The sequence below is a fragment of the Ambystoma mexicanum genome, chromosome 1q, assembly GCF_040938575.1.
Source record: "Ambystoma mexicanum isolate Mex_15411 chromosome 1q, UKY_AmexF1_1, whole genome shotgun sequence".
Classification (NCBI taxonomy): Eukaryota; Metazoa; Chordata; class Amphibia; order Caudata; family Ambystomatidae; genus Ambystoma; species Ambystoma mexicanum.
In genome coordinates, this window is record NC_090922.1 from 556,060,833 (window position 1) to 556,080,292 (window position 19,460).

Below are 19,460 nucleotides of genomic sequence, written 5' to 3' on the forward strand. Positions count from 1 at the left end.
TCATCTTCCATGTGTATTTCTGCCAGAGTGGTAATGTGTTTTTTCTGAATCTGTTTTAGGAATAATATTCTGTTTGCATGTTTTCTCTTTTAAATAGAAACGTAATGTGTGCTCATCTATGGCAGTCTGCCAATCTTTCCTTGGGTCCAAGTATATTTGTACAGGTAGTTTTTCATTGTCGCTCTGCATTTTGTCTTGACACATTAATATAACAGTGACACTAGGTATGCAGCTATTCTGGAGATATACCTCCACAGCATCATTTGTTTTGGCAACGGTGTGACATTCATTTATATTGCTGTTTTGTGATTTTAGTTTCTTAGGCCTCAATGGTTTTTTGGTTAAGGACCACAGCACTCCATTCACCCCATCTATGAGAGGAGACAATCTTTTCAGGCAATCTGTCCCCATCAGAAATGGAATTTCACAAATAGATGTGATCAATACCTCTTGTTTCATTCTGTGCTTTCCTATTTTTATGTCAACCTCAGTTACACCTATGATGGGCACCTCCTCCCCATTAAAGTTATGCACTGGGCCTTGATTTTCCTTCACTGTGATCTGACTCTGTGGAGGCCTCCCTTCATTGATACTCTTTACCAGCTCCTTGGACATAATTGTGGCCTGTGCGCCAGTGTCAATCATAGCGAAGGTGTGGCATTTTTCTTCTACAGTGATGGGTGCATAATATCTGTCCTCAACTTCCTCTAATACACATAAGAAATGTGAATTCTTACTGATTTCAGGGCTCACCTTTCTCAGATCTTTTTCACTTTTGGCTAAGCACATTGGTAAATGAAAAGACATTTTTCCCTCCTTTTTACCCATTTCTGTGTGAGATATTTTATTCATTTCTCCATGTTCAGAGGTTTTTTGGAGTGTGGCCACTGTTCGCCCATCCATCTGGGTAACATCAGAGACCACATTACAACCTTCCAACTGAACATGTGTAACAACATCATTCAGCAATTTGTCATTTTTTAATTCTGTGCATTTGTGATCATTTAGTGTAATACCAGCCCTTTCAACCTCTTCAAAAATATGTGGCTCAAAGAATTCTTCAGGTGATTGACTTGTACCCTCCTTGTGAGTATTTCCTTTTTCTGTCTGTGTTTGGTCATTGTTTTGCTTGCCCAGGGAAGGAGCTATGGCATCCCCACTTACTCCCTGTTCACTGGTATTCCCCATGCATGAGTCATTTTTCTTAAATCTGTTCCTTTGTTCTTTTGGAATTCCTAATGTTTCTTTTTCATTTGTGCAAATCTTTACTGTTTTATTTAGCTCTAAGTTAAACCGTACCTCTTTTTTAGAAGTATTTGCACTTTCTATCACAATTTCATTTACTGGTACTTTCATTTTTAATCCATTAGGCATCTCAGAGTCGTTATGCAAAATTATATCAGAGCAATCTATCATTTTGGCACTGCGATTATCATGAGTACTTAGTCACTTTTCGGAAGCCCCCCGGTCATTGCTATGGCCATCAGCCCCCTCTTTGGAAGGTTGTTTTTGCGCTGTATAGAGCTTTCCTATTTGCTCAGCTAACATTTTCACTTGGGCCTCAAGGCACTGGAACCTTTCCATCTCTCTAGGATCCTCTTTCTGTGGCCTAGGTCGATATTGGTTGTTTTCCCCCTGATTGGATCTATTCTGATACCTCTCAGGTGATTGATGTCGGTTGGGATGGTTTCTGAACTCTTGATTCATTTGTGGAGGGGAGCGGGTTGCACCCATCCTTTGATTATAGTCCCTTGGTGGGGAATCATTGTACTGGCGTGGACTGTAGTTCACGTTTTGCCTCATGTCCTGTCTCTCAGATTGTGGGTACTGGCCCCTATGTTGATTTCCATTATCAGTAAATCGATCCACATATCGGGGCCTATCCTGATTACCATATATCATGGTGTTGGGATCAAACCTACTCTGTGTCCCCAATGACTGGTAGGGACCATCATTTCTTTGATCTTGATTTTGTCTCTGGTTATTGTTCATACCTGCCATATCAGGCCGATATCCTACCCGGGGTCTATCCCCTAAATATCTAGGGCTGATGTAGCTCTCTCTATTACTAGGATCATGTGTTTGGAACATTGGTACAGGAAATGGCGATCTTTGTTGATTACCCCTTTGTTCAGGTGTCACATTATTTTTACCTTGGCTTTGAGCAGACTCAAGGGACATTTTGGCTGACCTGATTTCCATTACTGTGGCTGAGGGTTCTTTAGATTTAGGCCTGGTATCTTTCATTTTATCACTTTCTCTACCCTGACAATAGAGTACCTCATATAGCTTTGTGCTTTGATGTACAATCCATTCAAGGGACTTGTCACGGTCAAATTCACGGACCAATTGGGATATGATGTCTTTCTGTAGCCCATAGAAGTATGCGGTTTTAAACTCATTGGAATTTGAGTCAAAAGATACATCAAAGCGAGAGAATGCTCTTTTTAAGTCTTGTAAAAATTGGCGAGGGGATGTATTAGGTCCAGCAGTAATTGTGTACGCGACTTTCTTTGCCTCCTGCAATGACTGAAAAGGAGAAAAATGACGCCTAATTTCTTTTTCAAACTCCAGCCATGTCATATTCTGCTGTTCATTTAATCCCCTTATGATGCTGGCCGTCGGGGCATCTAAAGTTAAATGAAAATATTGTCTGTACTGTTCCCTAGGTATCTGGAGTGCTTTAAAAATGTCATGCACCGCTTCTAAGTGATCCTCAATGCAGCATTCTCCTCCCTTTTTAAATGGTTTGATCAGGGCTTTAATTGATTTCATTATTTTTATGGGGCTACTTGTTGCAATGCATGGAATCGCACTATTTTGTGATTCAATCCTGTTTTCAGGTGTATGAGATTGGTGGCTGCCCCCAATGGGAGTATCAAATCCCCCAAGGGCGCTGCAACCAAGTTCAGTCACCGGCCCAGTCACTGGGGCACTAGCTCTTTGGGCAGAGCTAGAATTCACCTCCACTCCATTGAATGTGGTACCCTGCCGCCTCTCCTGGGACCTGGGAATGCACATTTGCTGTTCTAAGTCCTTACACTTTTTAAGGAGTCTGTTGGCTTCATCTTGCAAATAATTATTTTCATCATTCATTTTATTAATCACCTCCTGCATATCGCACATTTGCATTTGGCATTCATTGAACTCTTTATTTCTCTTGTCTCTTTCTTGAATCATTTTAATCATTTCTTGTTCTGCACTCTGGAGATCACCTTCTTTTTCGCAATGTTCTTTTTGTAAAATCTGCATTTCTGAAACAACCTCATCTTTATCCTGCCTAATGTGATCCACTAATGCTTTTAAGTGTGCCAATTCTTGCTCACTATCTTCAAATTGTTTCTTGCTTTTGGATAACTGAGTATCAAAGTCTCTGCATTTTAATTGCATGTCTTTTTGGCATACATCCAGCTCTGCTCTCAACATTTCCTGATTTTTACTTGCCCCCTCTAATTCAGTCTTTAACCTGTTAATTAGCTGAGTATCATTCTCTTGCATTCGCAGGGACTTGTTTAAAATAAACCATATTTTGCCGCATAGCCGTATTAAACAGTCTTTCTCTGCACTTTTATCGGCTGCATTCAATAATCTTGTAAGGCAGACCTGAATTATGCTGCCTTCTGCAAAAATATTGTCTAGTTTTTCTTTCTGCACCTCACCCTGAATGCGGTTACTCCATTCTAACGTGCTATTCGAAGACCAATTCCCATGTGCAAATAACTTTGCCTCTAAATATTGCACTAGATCTGAGAATGTGGTTTCCCTTTGTGACATTCTGAAATTCGTTTTTAGTGGCACACCGCTATTATAAAATGGGTTCCCTTTAATGTGCAAATGGCAGTGTGAGACACGCTTGCCACGCCCAGTAGGTACTCTATGATCACTTTCCCGGCCAACGCACCATAAATATGTAGGGTATTTTTGTGGAGATTTGGGGCCTGACGGTATTTTATTACCGCCGAAAAATAACTTAGCAATAATCACTCTTTGTATTCAGATTTGGCCATGTGCAACAATAATACAATGGACATGCATTATTTCAGCACCCAGACCTGCATATTTGGTATACGTGGTTGGTGGTATTTTGGTGAGCATAATTCCCTTGTTTTATTTGTGGCCCCAATGTCCAGAATCCCTTATCTTTGCTTAGATTTTTCATGTGATCACTAGAGAGACCTCAGACCTACATTTTAGGAATACCACATTTTCAGTGATAGTGTTGGTGTGCCACCATGGGCGAACTCACTGACTTATTTACGACAGAGAGCTATATATGGTAGTCTTGTGGTAATTTCCACTACCTTATATACGGTAGGGAGCTATGTTCAGAGAGTCTCTCTTCCCGTTGGCTCATGTACCTCCAACAAGCTATGCTACAGTCACTCACAATTATTCATACTGATTCTGACATGCACACATCTGTCTTAAAATGACCATTGCACTGTTTAAAAATCTCCCCACATCATCGGCATTGTAATGGTAAATAGTCAATACACCACCCGTCTGTTTTCAAATATTTTTCTGTATTATAAAAGTTGCATTTAAACACGATCTCATTCTTTACAGAAATAAATAAAATGGTACAGTAAAAGCATTGTCTATGACACACTGCAAAGAGAGTGGCGGAGAACAGAACCCAAATTGCAACATTAGCATTTGATTAAGGCATGCACAGGAATCCTACACTGACTGCATATTACCGTACACACTCAGCTCCCACACTTCTCATTACCTTATCTTTTTAGTTGTTCTCTTTGGCTGTTCTCTTTGTGAATGTGGCTCCCTTGGATTAACTCCAGCAAAAAGGAACGCTTGCCTTCTCAAACCGGGGTCATTGCCTGGAATTCTCAGCTTTTGCAGATAGGAACGCCTCAGCCAGTGGAAAGGTCCTTCTTTCAGCTCTCCCCAATCTCGACTGCCAAATCTTGACTATAGCAGGATGCAGGAATCTGCATTCAGTCAGGAGTCCCACAGCCAGGTCTTCTCCCCAGTAGTGCAGAAAAATGTCTGCCTGTCTTTTTCCCCGTTACTGCCCACTAAAACTTTCCTCTCAGCCCTCTGTATGACGTGTCCCAATGAAATCCATCATCTCTCATCCTCCTACTCTTCAACAATAGCTTCGCTTATACATTTGCAATTGTTGCAAATCTGACTTCCTTCTTCCTGCAGTTACTGTGCACAAAAACACGGAGAAAAAAAATCTGCACGCACATTTAAATGGCTTTCAGAGTATGCCTAATTCTGCAGTGGAGAACACATTTTATTAGTGGGTTATGTTAAATAAGGTTTTATTAGTCAGGTTAATGGTTAATAGGTTAGCTGTTAATTTTCAAATGTGTCTCTAGCAATATAGGCAGAGTATGCATTTTTAATGTAAAAATGTGTGCTTTCACAATGAGGAACTGGATTTGCATTTTATATTTAAAATCGTTTTTGACTGAATAGCCTGTCTTTCCTTGTTAATCTGGTGACCCATATAGCAATGCACCGCATCCTTGTGGTGGTGCTGCAAAAAAAATGTGCTACTTGTGCAGTAGTGCTGTACTCTGTGCTGTTTGCTACCTGTGTAGTAGTGCTGTACTCTGTGCTGTTTGCTACCTGTGCAGTAGTGCTGTACTCTGTGCTGTAACATGCCAAATATCCTTACACCGCCATGCCCCCCGCCCCTCGTGCCGAGGCCTTTTTGGGTGATTTTGGTATTTCGCCTTTCAATGCCTTCTGACGTTTTCTCTTTCATTAACCCCTTAAGTGCCAAGGAGGAGGTATCTCGTCCTTGGCAACTGGGAGGTAATCCCAAGGACGAGATACCTCGCCCTTGGCACTTAAGGATGTACCAATAATAAAAAATAAAAGAAATGCTGCCACCAGAGACAGGAAATCAATCTCCCAGACACACAGTCAAGACCCCCCAAATTGCACAACCGCAACCCTCTCCTAGAAGGCATGAACACTTTCCCATAAGCTTTCACAATGAAGCGGCATCAACCAGAATGACCCCTACCGCATAAGGCCTCACTCAGTTACATGCCTTTAATTACACATTTTATGTAGAATGTGCTTATACTTTTATCTATTATTTTTGGATGGTGGTCCCTAAAAACCCACCCCAACCGTTTCCCCACAAGATGTAACCCTTTACCTCACACCCACATACGTGTTCATTGTGTTTTGTCATTGTAAAAGGTTCGGTATATGTGCATGTCTCTAACATTTTTGTTATGAACACTGTATACCGCCTCACTCGTCCTCAGTCAAATATTTGCTGTTCAAGGAACCTTCCTCTGTAATTACTATCCCAAGGGCTTAGATGCATCCATGGAGTACTGCGTGCACAACGCAGCACAAAACGTGTCTCTTTGAGAAAGTGTTTGCATTGTTCAAACTATTCTTTTTCTGGCTAACTAGTTGGATGCCTTGAGGCACCTACATGTGTTTGCTGTACAAAGATTAAGTGCCAGTGACGCAGAACGGGAAAAATCTGGATATAGTCTTTTATTCAACACCAATGTTCATCCATGCCATGGAATGTAATCGGGATCCCCGCCTTCTCAATAACATTCTGCTCTTCTTGAATTGAGACACAACATTACCTGATTAAAGTGTGGGAGTCTGTAGTGTTCAGGGGTCAACATTTCACTTTGACGAGCTATTAGCCAGGCATAAAAGTTGAATATTGTGCATCATTTCATGCTCACCAAAAATGAATTATCAATAGGTGTTGTATAGTGGTGCGAGCAACTTTTGTTGCCTGTGGTGTGCATGCAGAACTACCCACAATGAGAAGGTCACTTCTACGAAACCGCATGACTAGAATGTTCAGTGGGCACTAGGCAAACAATGATGAAATTAGACCAGCTCTAAGACAATGCCACTGTCCTGTGCTCTGCCACTGGAAAGGTTTCAGAAGGACTTGTATAACACACAGCCTACTAGTCAACTCCCCATCAATACCTTACGAAATGACTGAACAATGACATCAACTTAAGATCTGCCATCACAGGAGGAGATTATATGTCCAGGATAGTCAAAGGCCACACCGTATTCTGGAAATGACTCTAATTCTTCAAGAAGAGCACCTGGAATTCAGACAGGCTACAAAAACTAAACATCTCCTAGAAGCCTCCCGGCATAAGGACCCCCTTGTTTTTTGCCTCCCAGCATAAGCACAGGTCCCAGAATACCCATTGAGATTATACCTGGAGGGCAACATGTGGGTCTCTTGTTATCTGTTGTAAATCTGAAATCTGACGGCAGTGCATGGACAGATACGTTTTCCCATATGCCTGTGTTCTTTAGCCCTATCCTTGACCATCCTCCCTTTTCTTGTCCTACTCCCTCGTCCCTCCTACCCTCTTGGAGCTCTAAATTAGAGTAAGCTTCACTGCAGAGCCCTCTAGAACACCAAGGTAGGAGGTAGAACACTCAGGAAAGCTAGATCACTGCACTGGTCGAGGTAGTTTAGATAGTGAAGCCTGCTGCCGGTTGGTGGTTTCTTAAGGGACATTGCTCCGTGTCCCAGGTAGTGATGGCCAAAAGGGTTTGTAAGAACCACATATACTCAGGTGCTGGATATTGAGAACATTTTTGGGGGTTGTTGTCCAATAAGGTTGATAGGAGGTAGAGCGCAAAATAAGAAGTCTTGTCACTTTGGTTTGGTTTGAGTGATGTTTGATTGGCATACAGGGTGGCGACATGTGTTTCGACCCAACATGGGTCTTTATCAAGGCTCTGGTGATTCAGAAGTAGTGCAGTGTACATTGCAGTGTACATTGTTGCATAGTGTGTGAGATAGCGTGTTTTTTTTTTGATGGTTATTCTTTTTTTTTTCTTTTTTTTATTTGTTTTAGTTGAAATTAATTAACCTTTCAAATATAAATACAATTACATACACATGTAAAAATTGGTAAACAATTATACTTGAAAATGAAAAGGAAACAAGAATATAACAAAGGATGACAGAAATACATGAATAATCAGGAAGAATTAAATAATAATCAATAAACTCCATAAAATGGTTGAGTGGCAAATCATTCACTTCACTTGGGCTCTAAGCTTAGACTTAAAAGGAAGTTTACAGTGGCAATCTGCAATGGCAGATACCCTGAGCCCAAAATAAGAAACCAGGACAGGTCTTGAGTTGCGAGCTGTAGATAATTACAATGTCGCACAAAATGTATTTCGCGCAATGGGCGAAGTACTGAGCATTCTGTAATGAGATGCCTCATGGTTTCACAACAGTTTAATGATGTGCAAAAGCGGCAAGAATTTTCCGAATGGCTCAACAATTTCCTTTTGCAAAGCAACTCTCTAGTGCTCCATAGATTGAAGCGTAATTTCAAAATGTGGTGGCGATAATTTGGAGATGGACAGCGTACCAAGTATGATGGCAAGGTACGCATTTTTTTGTGTGGAAATCGATTAGCATCAGCATCATGATATGCAAGACATCCATGTCGAGTAGCTATCCAGTCTGTATAATATACTTTTGATTTTGCTTTGTCTGGATTTTGTATCAGTAAATCTATTGATACCTTTGCTTTGATTAGTATGCAATCAACAGACATTAGCCACAATTTGATGCATGGATGTTTACTTGAAAAAATATATGATGAAATATATTTTAGGAGGATTTGCGAAGTGGTAGATATCAAGCATTTCCTAAAGAAGGCGCATTTGTGCCAATTAAAAAGAGCCTGTAATGAGATCAAACCAAGCTCATACCTTAACCAGGCCACTGGGGTGCAATTTGGAAGATGCAAAATACGACGCCAATATATTGCCTCCCATTTTACCAACTGCAAAGATGGGATGTCTTGAAAAGTTTCTAGGCCATAAAGTAACGCTGGAACTGTTTTTGCAGTCCAAAAATGCCATGCAGGTAGTACTGAAAATTTGCCATATTTATGCATTAAAATGCTGGCTTGTGATGTAAAGGATGTTAGTCTTGTTTCCAGACGTACAAGATGGCCTGTTGGATGTTTCACATTCTCAAACATGATGCCTAGCGTGGTTTTTTTTGTTTTGGTGAGTTATGACAAATGTGTCATTGTGATGGAGACACATGTGTAACTTGACATGGGTGCCTGACTACATGTGGTTCTTACAAACCCTTTTCCCTGTAGAACACCAACAAATAAATGAAATCATTTAAGAGTGAGGAGATTGATTCAGCTCCTAACTTCTACCATTGTCACCTATGGACAATGACCATAAAGCAGAGTCTTGGGCCAGATGCCCTCAGAATTGGCTATAGACATCCTTGGTGTGAACTCTGTCTCTGATTAAATACTTTTAGGTTAAGGGATGCTATGAGCAGTACATCAAGATTGTGGACTTCGTCATTGGAATAACAGTGATTCTGTTTTCAAAAGTGTAATCCAAACAATTTGCAGATGTTAATGCAGCTGACCAAGAGCAGCACGTTCAATGTGATTGCCTTCAGCAACATGCACATGTGTGCTGTTGGAGCAGGGAAGGAAGGGCAAAGCATCCGGAAAAGCCAATACATGTGCCTGTCCCCCGTAGCCCACTAACACATTAAACTCTTCCACGATTGATTGAAACAAGCAGGTTATGGACTCAATGCCTGTGGGAAACTACTGCAATTGGCAATGGTTGTGGAACCTGATAAGGGGCTGGGAGGGAGTTCTGGCAGATATGTGGTCTGAGACTTGGACCTCATTCCGAGATTGGAGGCAGCCATGGCGCTATTTGCGCCATGGCTGCCTCCAATACGGATCTGGCACCGGTCTCGTTCAATGGGGATTTACCAGTCCATTCCGACCTTGGAGGGACCGGTAAGCTCCCATTGAACAAACCATTCCCTACAGGGCTCAATGGGAATGGGGAGGGCGCTAATAACGGGCTCGCGAATGGCAAGCCCGTTATTAGCGCCTGGGACCCGTAAAGGATGTGCGGTCCAACCACATGTCCCTTACGGTTCCCGCTAAGGGACCTCGGAATTGGGCAGTAGGGGATTACCGGCACGGGTCTCCTTACCGGTGCCAGTAATCCCTTACTGCCCAACTCATAATTACCCCCTTGGACTTTGCTGGTAAACCGCAGATAGTTGTGGGTATGCCCTAATAAGGTTCCCCATAGTATTATCTTGGAGACAGCCTAATTCACCCTCAAACTAAAATCAAAACAAAGATTTTCCTTGCTCGCTTTTTGGTATCAAGGCCGAACTTTCAGTCAGGACTCTTCATAAGGAATTTGTGTGTGCTCTTTTTATAGTTTATCACATAGGTGCAAACTCACCAAATAAATTGGGTCCTAATTCTTATTAAAATATAACTTTATATTCACTCACATACAATCACTCTATTTTGACATGTGCACTCATGGATTCTGCTCAGGGAATTGTGGTTGATACTTGTTTCTGAGCCCTTCAGTCCACACTCGGCGTCTAGCCAAGCTAGAGACCAGAAATCTCTGTTCTGATCATATTTGCTTCTTTGTCACAGTCCTTCTTTTTTGTGAGCCGATGGGAGATCCTTTGTGTTTGTGACCTTGGGTTTGTTCTCTGCTTCACAGGAGCATTGTTTACTGGGTCGAATTCAAGGAGAAACTGGACGTGGTTCACAAGGTTGAAAATGGTGCCATGGCCGTGGCCTTGAAGTCGACCATTGACCTGACCTGTAACGATCACATCTCCATCTTCGAATTTGACATCTTCACACGTCTTTTTCAGGTGAGAAATGATTGAAATAAAAAAAGAACACCAGAGGAACAGCCAAGATAGGTCAGGGCAGGTTATTGGAAACTGCTGTATGTATATCACATGGGAGAGCACGTGCACCAGATGGCGGAAGGTGATGCCAAATGCAACATCACAAAAGATCAATGGATGTCGGTGATGCTGCAAAGGTGGCGTCAGTTCCAAGCACATAGCACCATGTGCATCTGCTAGCCAGTGCTCCCCCATCACCAGAATACTAAGTGGGAGGTCCCCACCACAACTGTAGTGGTCTGAGCTCGGCCTGCCGCTGGCAGGTCATGGCCTAGTATTATATTGGTGCATTCTTTCATTCCATTATCTGGGCATGTCATACAGTGACCAGTGGCTGACTTGGAGCAAGTCCTTTCCCCCCACAATGTGTACCTGGCACTAGAGGAAGGGTACTCATGCGGTCACTGCAGTGTGTTGATGCATGAACTCTTGGTCTTTGCCTTAGCTGCAGTGTGACGTCTTGGGGGGGGTGTGGACAGTGATGAAGATGATGGCCCTGATGTGTCTACTTTGTCCCATCTGTAACTTCAGGCTGCCATGCCCTGCTCCAACAATCATGTCACCTCGACCCCCATGTCATATGTTAGTTTGCTCGTGAATGCGGACCATGACCCTTTCAGCTGCTAGCGGTGCAACGGAATTAGAAAGAGTCTTTGGATGCATAACGTGCTGTATTGGAGCTCTACCCACGGACGTGCAAACTGATTGATATGGGGCAAGAATGTTCTGTGACAAACCTATAGGGACACATCCTGAGGAAGACTGGCCTTTATCTCCATCCTGGACCACAGTCTATCTAAGGAACTGCCATTGTCCCACCCGCCATATGGCGCAAGAGCTACAAACCCTCAGGGTACAGGGGAACTCCACAACCACGTGTGAAGACTTCTCTGCAGCCCGTGAGCAAAGACTATGCTTTCCAGCAACTAGCAATTGTGACTATTGTGGGGCATTCCCCTCCACACCACGGAAAAGACCTGACGAGAGGCCAGGCATGCATCCGGTGTGGGACGCGCACTGCTGCGAATCCGCACAAATGACCTAATACAAAAAACCGAATGAAAAATTACCTACTTTGACTAAAAATAGTAGGTAGTTTGCATATGTATGGTAAATAATAGGTGGGGGTGGGGTAAGGGTATAAGTTGGGGTAGGGATTAGAGGGGTGCGCGTAGACTCGCATTATAAAAACAACAAGTTAAAAAAGCAAAAATTAATTTTCGTTTTTCAGGCAAAAAAATTAGGTCATTTGTGAATGTTCTTTTCTTGAACATATCACGGATATCCCAGCTGCTATGTCAGAGTGCGCAGACTTCAGAGTCACTCGGTTACAAACGTACTAGCACCTACTTCAGGGAGCGGAATGTATCAAGACTGCCTTAATAATTAGTGGGGTCTCAGAGAGTGTACAATGGTTTTCATTCTTAAATTCCAGAAAATGTGCAGATTATTCAGTGTTACAATGTTCAGGTTGTTCATTGTTATGCAAAGCAGATGTTTAATGTAACGCACCTTCCTGGAGAAGGGGGTGGGAGAATATGCCGGGCTTTGCCTCCCTAAGGCCCTGGTTTCCCCACTAGCGATTGGTAACCAGTGGTCATAGTGGCGGGAGCGGTGCTCCTCTACTTTAAAAAAAATAGTTTTACTGTACCCATACTTTTATTTAAAAAAGAAACTGTTCCGAAATTATTTAGTTTTAAAATAAACTTGTAGGAAGAAGTTGAAACTTGCCCTTCAGTGCACTGCACTGACCATTCCCTTAATATAGTAGTTGTGTTTGTTTGGGGGTTTGGATTGCGCGTGGGAGGGGGCGTGGTGATGAGGCTTGTGGGGAGCGGGGGAAGGACAGCAGGGAACTTAGTTCCACTACTTCTTTTCATGCACTTCTACCACTGTTGGTAACACTATCTATGGCTAGCTGGTGGTGAGTGCCTAGAAGCTACAGCCGTATCTATCTGGCTCCCTCTGGGGATTTTCTAGAGCATCCCCAGTGGGTCTTCATGGGAAAAGTGCCAACCTCAGATGATCTGGGTCAGTCTCAGCCTCAGTCGCTCCCTTTCACTCCTCTCCCTGATCTTACTACTTCCTTCCTTTCTTCCATTGTTTCCTCGCCTTACTCCCTCTGGTCTTCTTACTCCATCTCTCTTTCTCCATCTCTGACCTTTCTCCCTCCCCCCTCTACTTGCTTGCCACTGTGTCACTCTCTTCACCTCTCACTACACCCTTCTCCTCTCCTCACACTATGTGCAATAGCAGAGGGTTAGTGTAGATTTTATCGCTGTCCTATCCTATCTACTGGATGAGTCGTTTGGATATGTCTCTCCGGCAGCTGGCATTATTCCTCCACCAGAGGAGATATTTGCTGCACATGGCATCAGGGTAGTTCCGTTCTGGCAACGCTCCCCTTTTTTAGGGGAAAGATTTTCAAGATTATCTGGGGAGTGTGAACCTTTCTTGTATATGCAAAACACCCCAGGAAAGCCGAAAGCCAGTAGGGATGTAGAAGGATTTCTGTAAATACCAGTATCAGGTAATATTATCCCAACCAATATTATCGCCATATATATGGCCGTGGGGCAAGGCCATAGGCGATATTATTAGTGGGGATAATTTATGGGGTTTTTGGGACCGGGGGATACAGGGGTGTCCCCCACAGTTTCCATGGCTTAATATCGCCACAAAAATGTGGCAATATTCTTGTATGGCGATATTTCTGCGGGGATATTAACACATGGAACCTAAATACCAACCAAGGCTTTCTGCATTTCTCTCTGCAAAAGCAGGTCAGAGAAGTGGCTGGGTACATGCTACTGTAATATGCCCCCTTCATCGAGATGAGTGGCCCTGGCAATATCTGTCTAGTGCTGCCCTTACATCCTTCAAGGTGCTTGATGGGGTAGTGGTGGGGAACAATCTACTCAAAGCGAATATCAAAGAAAACAATTAACTAGTAACTCACACTGTGCTATAGACTACCCAGTGGGAACAAAAAAGGTTCTCCCCACTCACAATCCGGGTATGCCATTCGAAATGAGACGGGCACAGTGATGTCAATGAAAGGCCCCATGACCAAGTCCATGATGCACGAACGAATGTAACAAGAAATTCGAGTTTTTGCAAGAGACTGGGTGAGGAGCCCCCACAAGAAGAGGAGGGAACTCCACTGTATCCAGACGCTGGGGAAGAGGAGAATGGAGACCGGCGCACGCCGGGACCAGTGAACATGATCCAGGGACAGAGATGCAGAGAGCTTATCCTGAAAAGGCACCCGAAGAAAGGGGCTCGGCCAAGTGGTCCAGTGGTGCAGGACGCATTCAGATAAACATTGTGATATGCCCAGGGCTTTAAGTGGGCCGGGGCCTGCCGGGGCTGAGCCCCGGCAGGCTCTGAAATTTCGTTTTGAGGCGGGGCCCTGCTGGGGCCCAGTAATCTCCCCTGACAGCCCCGGCCACTACACGAAAAGGCATTTTTTTCTACAGCCTGAAGCTCTCGCTCGTGTGCGAGAGCTTCAGGCTACAGAAAAAAATGCCTTTCAGCCATAATGGTGGCGCCGCACCTGCGAGGCATCCATTTAATCAAGAGATTCCCGTCGTCCGGCACCACCATTATGGAGAAACATGAGGCCGCTGGAAGCAGAGGCCTTGCTTTCTAAATACTGAAGCTCCTGCGGATTCGCGGGAGCTTCAGTATTTAGGAAAAAGGCCTCTGCTTCCAGTGGCCTCACCCTTTCAGCCTTAATGGTGACGCTGCCCCTCCCCAGCTGGCGAGGGGCAGCACCACCATTAAGGCTGAATAGGCAGGCCCTGTCCCCTGCCAGGCAAGCCTATACAAAATAAATGCAGAGATCAGCACCCTCTCACCCATAGGTGAGAGGGTGCTAATCTCTACAAAGGCTGCCTGGCAGGGGTGCCAGTAGCCCATTGAGCCGGGGCTCGTCAAGGGGGCGTGGCCTAACGGGCCATCGAGACCCCCGCTGTTAGGCCACGCCCCCTCGATGAGCCCCGGCTCGATTTGTAGTGCCACTTAAGGCACTGGATATGCCATGTACCGTTAGTTCTATTGAGAATATTCCATTTGAGGTGTTTGCTTAGGGAAGGATGTTGTGTAAAGATTGCGAGTGCGCACGCGTGCACCCACTCGGGTGTGAGGGGTCGAAGAGCATCTTTGCGCAGGGTACATAAAGACGACGGAGACTCATGGGCGGCGTCTGTTGGCGGCACAGAGGACTGTAACTGCGTCCTAATGCAAGCACCCGTGCTATCCGCTGCATCATCGCCAGGGTACTACGTAGATGCTCCCGCAAGAGAACCCGCAGAAGGTAGGAAGGGCCAAGAAGAGAGCGGGCCAGATAAGGAAGGGGGCTGGAGCTACTCGCGGAATGGAATGGAAGCGAAGCGCGCATGTGCGAAAAGCATGCAGTGGAGTCTGTAATAGAACAGGACCTCCTGCAGGAAGAGAACTGGGCAAGTCAACATGGGCAAAACAGTAAGAGCAGGACCTGCTGAAGGGAAGGGAGAGGCCTATATGGGGAGGACACCAGGCAGTAAAGATGGAGTTTAGAGTTGACTACAGGAACTGATGAACAAGGAGAACATGGAGAGCAGGAACTGCTTGAGAGTGGGGGAGGTGGAAAGAGCCGAATACTTGGGCACGCAGGGCAGGGTGAGAGCTTTTTCTGTCACCCCAGGTGAGGTGACACTGTGCTCCGGCCTCCCGTCACCTGTTATGAGGCGTTGGCTCTCATCCTTTTGCTGTCAATAATTTAGATCTGATGGCCGCTTATTGACACCGCCTTAATGTCTGTGATCTAGATAGGACTTCATGTAATAATGTTCAACTCAAGCTGCTTTTTCAATCGACTATTGATAGCAAAGGCATTTTTTTAGTTGCAGAGAGGGCTGCTATAATGTTCCAGGTAGTGCTATGTCACGTTGTAACTTTGTCAATCGTGTCTAGCATTTTTAGGAAGAATAACACACAATTGCCCTTAGTTGTTTCTTTATTTTGTTACGTATTTATTTTTTTATTTACTGTTTATATCGACAGCTAAACTGCAAGCAGAGTCTCTTCACAGCATCCCTAATAAAGGGAGAGGGCATTTGAAGGAACGAGGTGTCTGACTCTTCATAGTCTAAGAATATTCCAGAACAGTTACATGGAGTGGGGTAGCGAGAAGGGCACCAAGCTAAGAACAGTAGCACAGGAGTTCAAATAGTGTAGTGGCAAATCTCTTTCAAGAGGTGCAGCCCACTAGAAGGACCACAGATTTCGTGAAGGTTAAACATTATTCCCAGCTCTGTCCAGCAGTGGGCAGTGGGCCTATCACTTGTTCAGGAGAGCTTGAAAAGTACCGCATTTAGCATTTTCGTACACCATAAGTGACAGTTCAGTTATATCTCAGAGCACTGGAGAGATTCTTCTGTAAGGAAGCCCCCGAAATGTTCAGCAGTCGCCCCCAAATGCCTTCCTCCTGAATCTCAAGTGCAAAGACTCGTGCTGATCTTGAGACCGTGGGAGGGCAGTACTTGGTGCCATTCTGTTGGATGCAGCCAGGCCAAACACTGCTGTAGGCTTCGTGAATGGCGCATAAGATTGTGAAGGTGATGTGCCTGTCTATTGCGAGCCAATGCAGGGATTTGAGAGCTGGTGTGACGTGGCCCACTGGGTTTCAGGTGCAGGATCCGCCTGGCTGCCTTATTCTCCCTGACTCGTAAATGACGATGCACGCCTCTGGGGTAGCAGTGGCACCAGGTAAAGACTGCTAGAGTAATCACTGCAAGAGAGCAGTAAGGGTCTGATCACCCCCACCTCACGTGACACATTAAGGAAAGGCAAAATGCGGTTTAGCATTCTGGGGTGTGATTTCCTGGGTGATGTCTTGGATCCGAGGGACATAGGAGAGCAAACCAACAAACATAATACCCAGGTTTGTTGTCTACATAGCGGGTGGAGGGCAGAATAGTGTTGTGCCATGTGAAAGGAAGGGCACATGGGAGCAAAGACGTCTTTATGGAAGGTTAAAAGGGGCACTTGCCCCGGGCAACCCCCTTCTTGGAGGGGGGGCCACAAGGTTGCCTAATATAAAGAAGTCAGTTACCATTGTTTACAAAACTTAAATAGCACGTCAGGATATGTTATGGCATACTGCTGAGGCTCTGAAAGTATTCCCTGTCTGTTGACAAATAAATTCTGCTCTCATCAATTCACCTTGTAATTCTTTCTGTGTTCACTGTCCTACGCATAGTTTGTGCGTTCACTATAACTCCTGTAGCATTCTCACCTTTCTATGGGAATTATATTGATCATGTGCACTAGCTAACGCTGAAATGCATACTGGTAAATGTGAGTGATGCGCTGGTTCAGAAGATAGCTCAGTGTTTTCAGCACTAATTGCAGAGATCTGTGTTCATTTGCAAGATTATAATACTAAATTCCAGCAAGGCCAACTCAGCCTTTCCTATGTTACAAGTTGATAAATGTGCATGCATGTGTACTTTGTTTTGTATCCGCATTGCACCTATACCAGATAGTGGTTGCTATAAAAAACGAACATAGCGTAAGTATGGTGAAGGTCGAGAAATTGGTTTCTTCAGATGACTTGTAAAACCTAGGCAGCAGCCCCCAATGAAGTCTATAAAGTGTTAGTCTGAGAGGTGATTAGGTATGCAAATTCAAGACTGTGGAACCAAAGCGTGCATGCTTCTTTCCTAGCTTTGCCAGCAGACGATACAGCGATCCTGGACAAATCCTACTATTTCACTGACATTACTGCACTGTCGTCCTTGAAAAGGTTGGCTTCTCACATGCTGGGGGTATTGTTTAGCCCATTTGTTACCTGATCTGACATTTTATGTAGGCCATTTCAGTGGAAGAGTTCCTAGACAGAAGCAAGCGGATCAGATATTTCAGGCCTCTGGAAAGCATATTTGAAGGTCTGCTCATTTAGCACAAAAAACGGTTTGCTTTTTTGTACAATTGAAATGTGTTTGTGCATTGTTATGAATAACAATCTCACAAGTCTGTGTTTTGAGCCAATTTAAAGCTTTAAAATACAAAGGAGAAACCCACATGTAATCTTTTAGGATCGCATCAATTAGTATTTTGGTACTTACATACTTCCCCTGATGATGGAGGCAATGAAGCTAAAATCATTCCCATTTTGCATAGTATGCTTCGATAAAATTTTGTTTTTAAAATTGCCATGTCAGGTTATGTGATTTGTCTACTTTCCAAGTCAGATCTATAAAATGGGATTATTTTAGTTCATGGTACACACTAGAAAAGCAAGTGGTAAAGTTCAGCAATTGCAGAGTGGGTGCAAATCCCAGCTTCACCTTTTAACCAATGTGTAATCCTGTGCATCTCATTTAATCTTACATTGCCTAATATGTCCACATTGCAAAATCCCTAAACCATTCTCAATTGTCGCCCTTCGGAGTGATTTTGTTCTCAGGCGATGATCTTCAAACCGGCTGCACTCGGGGGTCCCTGGCTATAGTGTTGCTTCCTTTATAATAATAGTGAGCATTGATGTATTGCACCCACAGCCACTTGTTTCATTGCTCTCTAATGGCAACTCTTCTTGAAATCCATGTCCCTCTTCTAATCTCGTTCTGTCTGGATACACACACCTTCTTGGTAGCTTCTAATCTTCATCCACTATCTATGCAATGGTACGTGTATCTTTCTCCTTGCTTCCAATTGGTCTCCTGTATCCATGCTTGAGCATTTTTGCATTCTGTGAGGGAGCTAATCTGAGTCATCTGTCTGGTCTAGATTCTGTGGACCTTTTACATAAGATCTGTTTTCTGAATGTATACTATGACTGCTGTTACTTCCTCGTGGCTGCTAATGATGAAGATTGTCCTGTACCTAAGCAAGAAAGCAAGTTGCCTTGTCGTGGACTGCTGATGTTGGCCTTGAAATGCTACTTATTTATCGTTCTTATTACAGCAAGAATAGAGAGGGTAAGGGGTCTGAAATGGAGTACTGTTAGCTATTTTAATCACTGTGAGGTAACATGTCATGTATTGTGATCCTGATGAGGGGGGCACAACCAGATATTCTGTATCCCTTAATTTCTTTGGTTCAATGGAAGGGAGCTCCAAAGGTGTCTTTGCTCCAGGCCCCAAAAGTGCCTAAGCTGGCCCTGCATGGGAGATCCAACATAAATGATTTGTCTTAGTCGTCTTTAGGCAGAGTATGTTGTGAATCATTTAATCATTGTTGGATAAGCATTGTCCAGTTTGAAGGCAGCCCATGTTGTATTAGGTTTAGTTTGAATTTAGGCAGAGAAGGGAGCTATGAAGTATCCCAGGGGATAGAGATGAGCATGGGAGAGGCAGGTTGAGAGTACTGAGCCTTGTGGAATTCTGCACTCTGGGAGAGTTGACTCGGAGAGGAAGGGGTCTGACCTTGCTTGCAACTCCCTTGAAAACATGTGGTTATCAATCAAAGACCAGGCTACAGATGCACCCCTGAGATGATTAAGATGGATGCTGTCGAAACCTGTCAACAGATTAAGTTGGATGAGGCAAGTAGGAGTGTTGTGGTTCAAGAAGTTCATCCCTCATATGAAGCAAGGCTGCCTCAGTTTGGTTCCATGTAATAATGTCGCCACAAAAATCTCGCCATGCAAAAAAATCGGCGAAAAATGGCAGTTTTTTGTGGCGACATTATTGCATGGAACATGCGGGGGACACCCCCGCATCCCCCAAACTTTTATTTT

General features: G+C 44.0%; 1 protein-coding gene across 3 annotated transcripts in view; it reads left to right on the forward strand.

Annotated features, from left to right (window-relative positions):
- The window catches only part of CBLC (Cbl proto-oncogene C), a 699,319-nt gene that overhangs the window by 270,123 nt on the left and 409,736 nt on the right, over positions 1-19,460 (forward strand). For all 3 annotated transcript variants that reach the window (XM_069640996.1, XM_069640995.1, XM_069640994.1), the window contains exon 3: positions 10,537-10,693. In XM_069640996.1, coding sequence (XP_069497097.1) covers positions 10,537-10,693 — 157 coding nt within the window. The remainder of the gene's footprint in view (positions 1-10,536; positions 10,694-19,460) is intronic.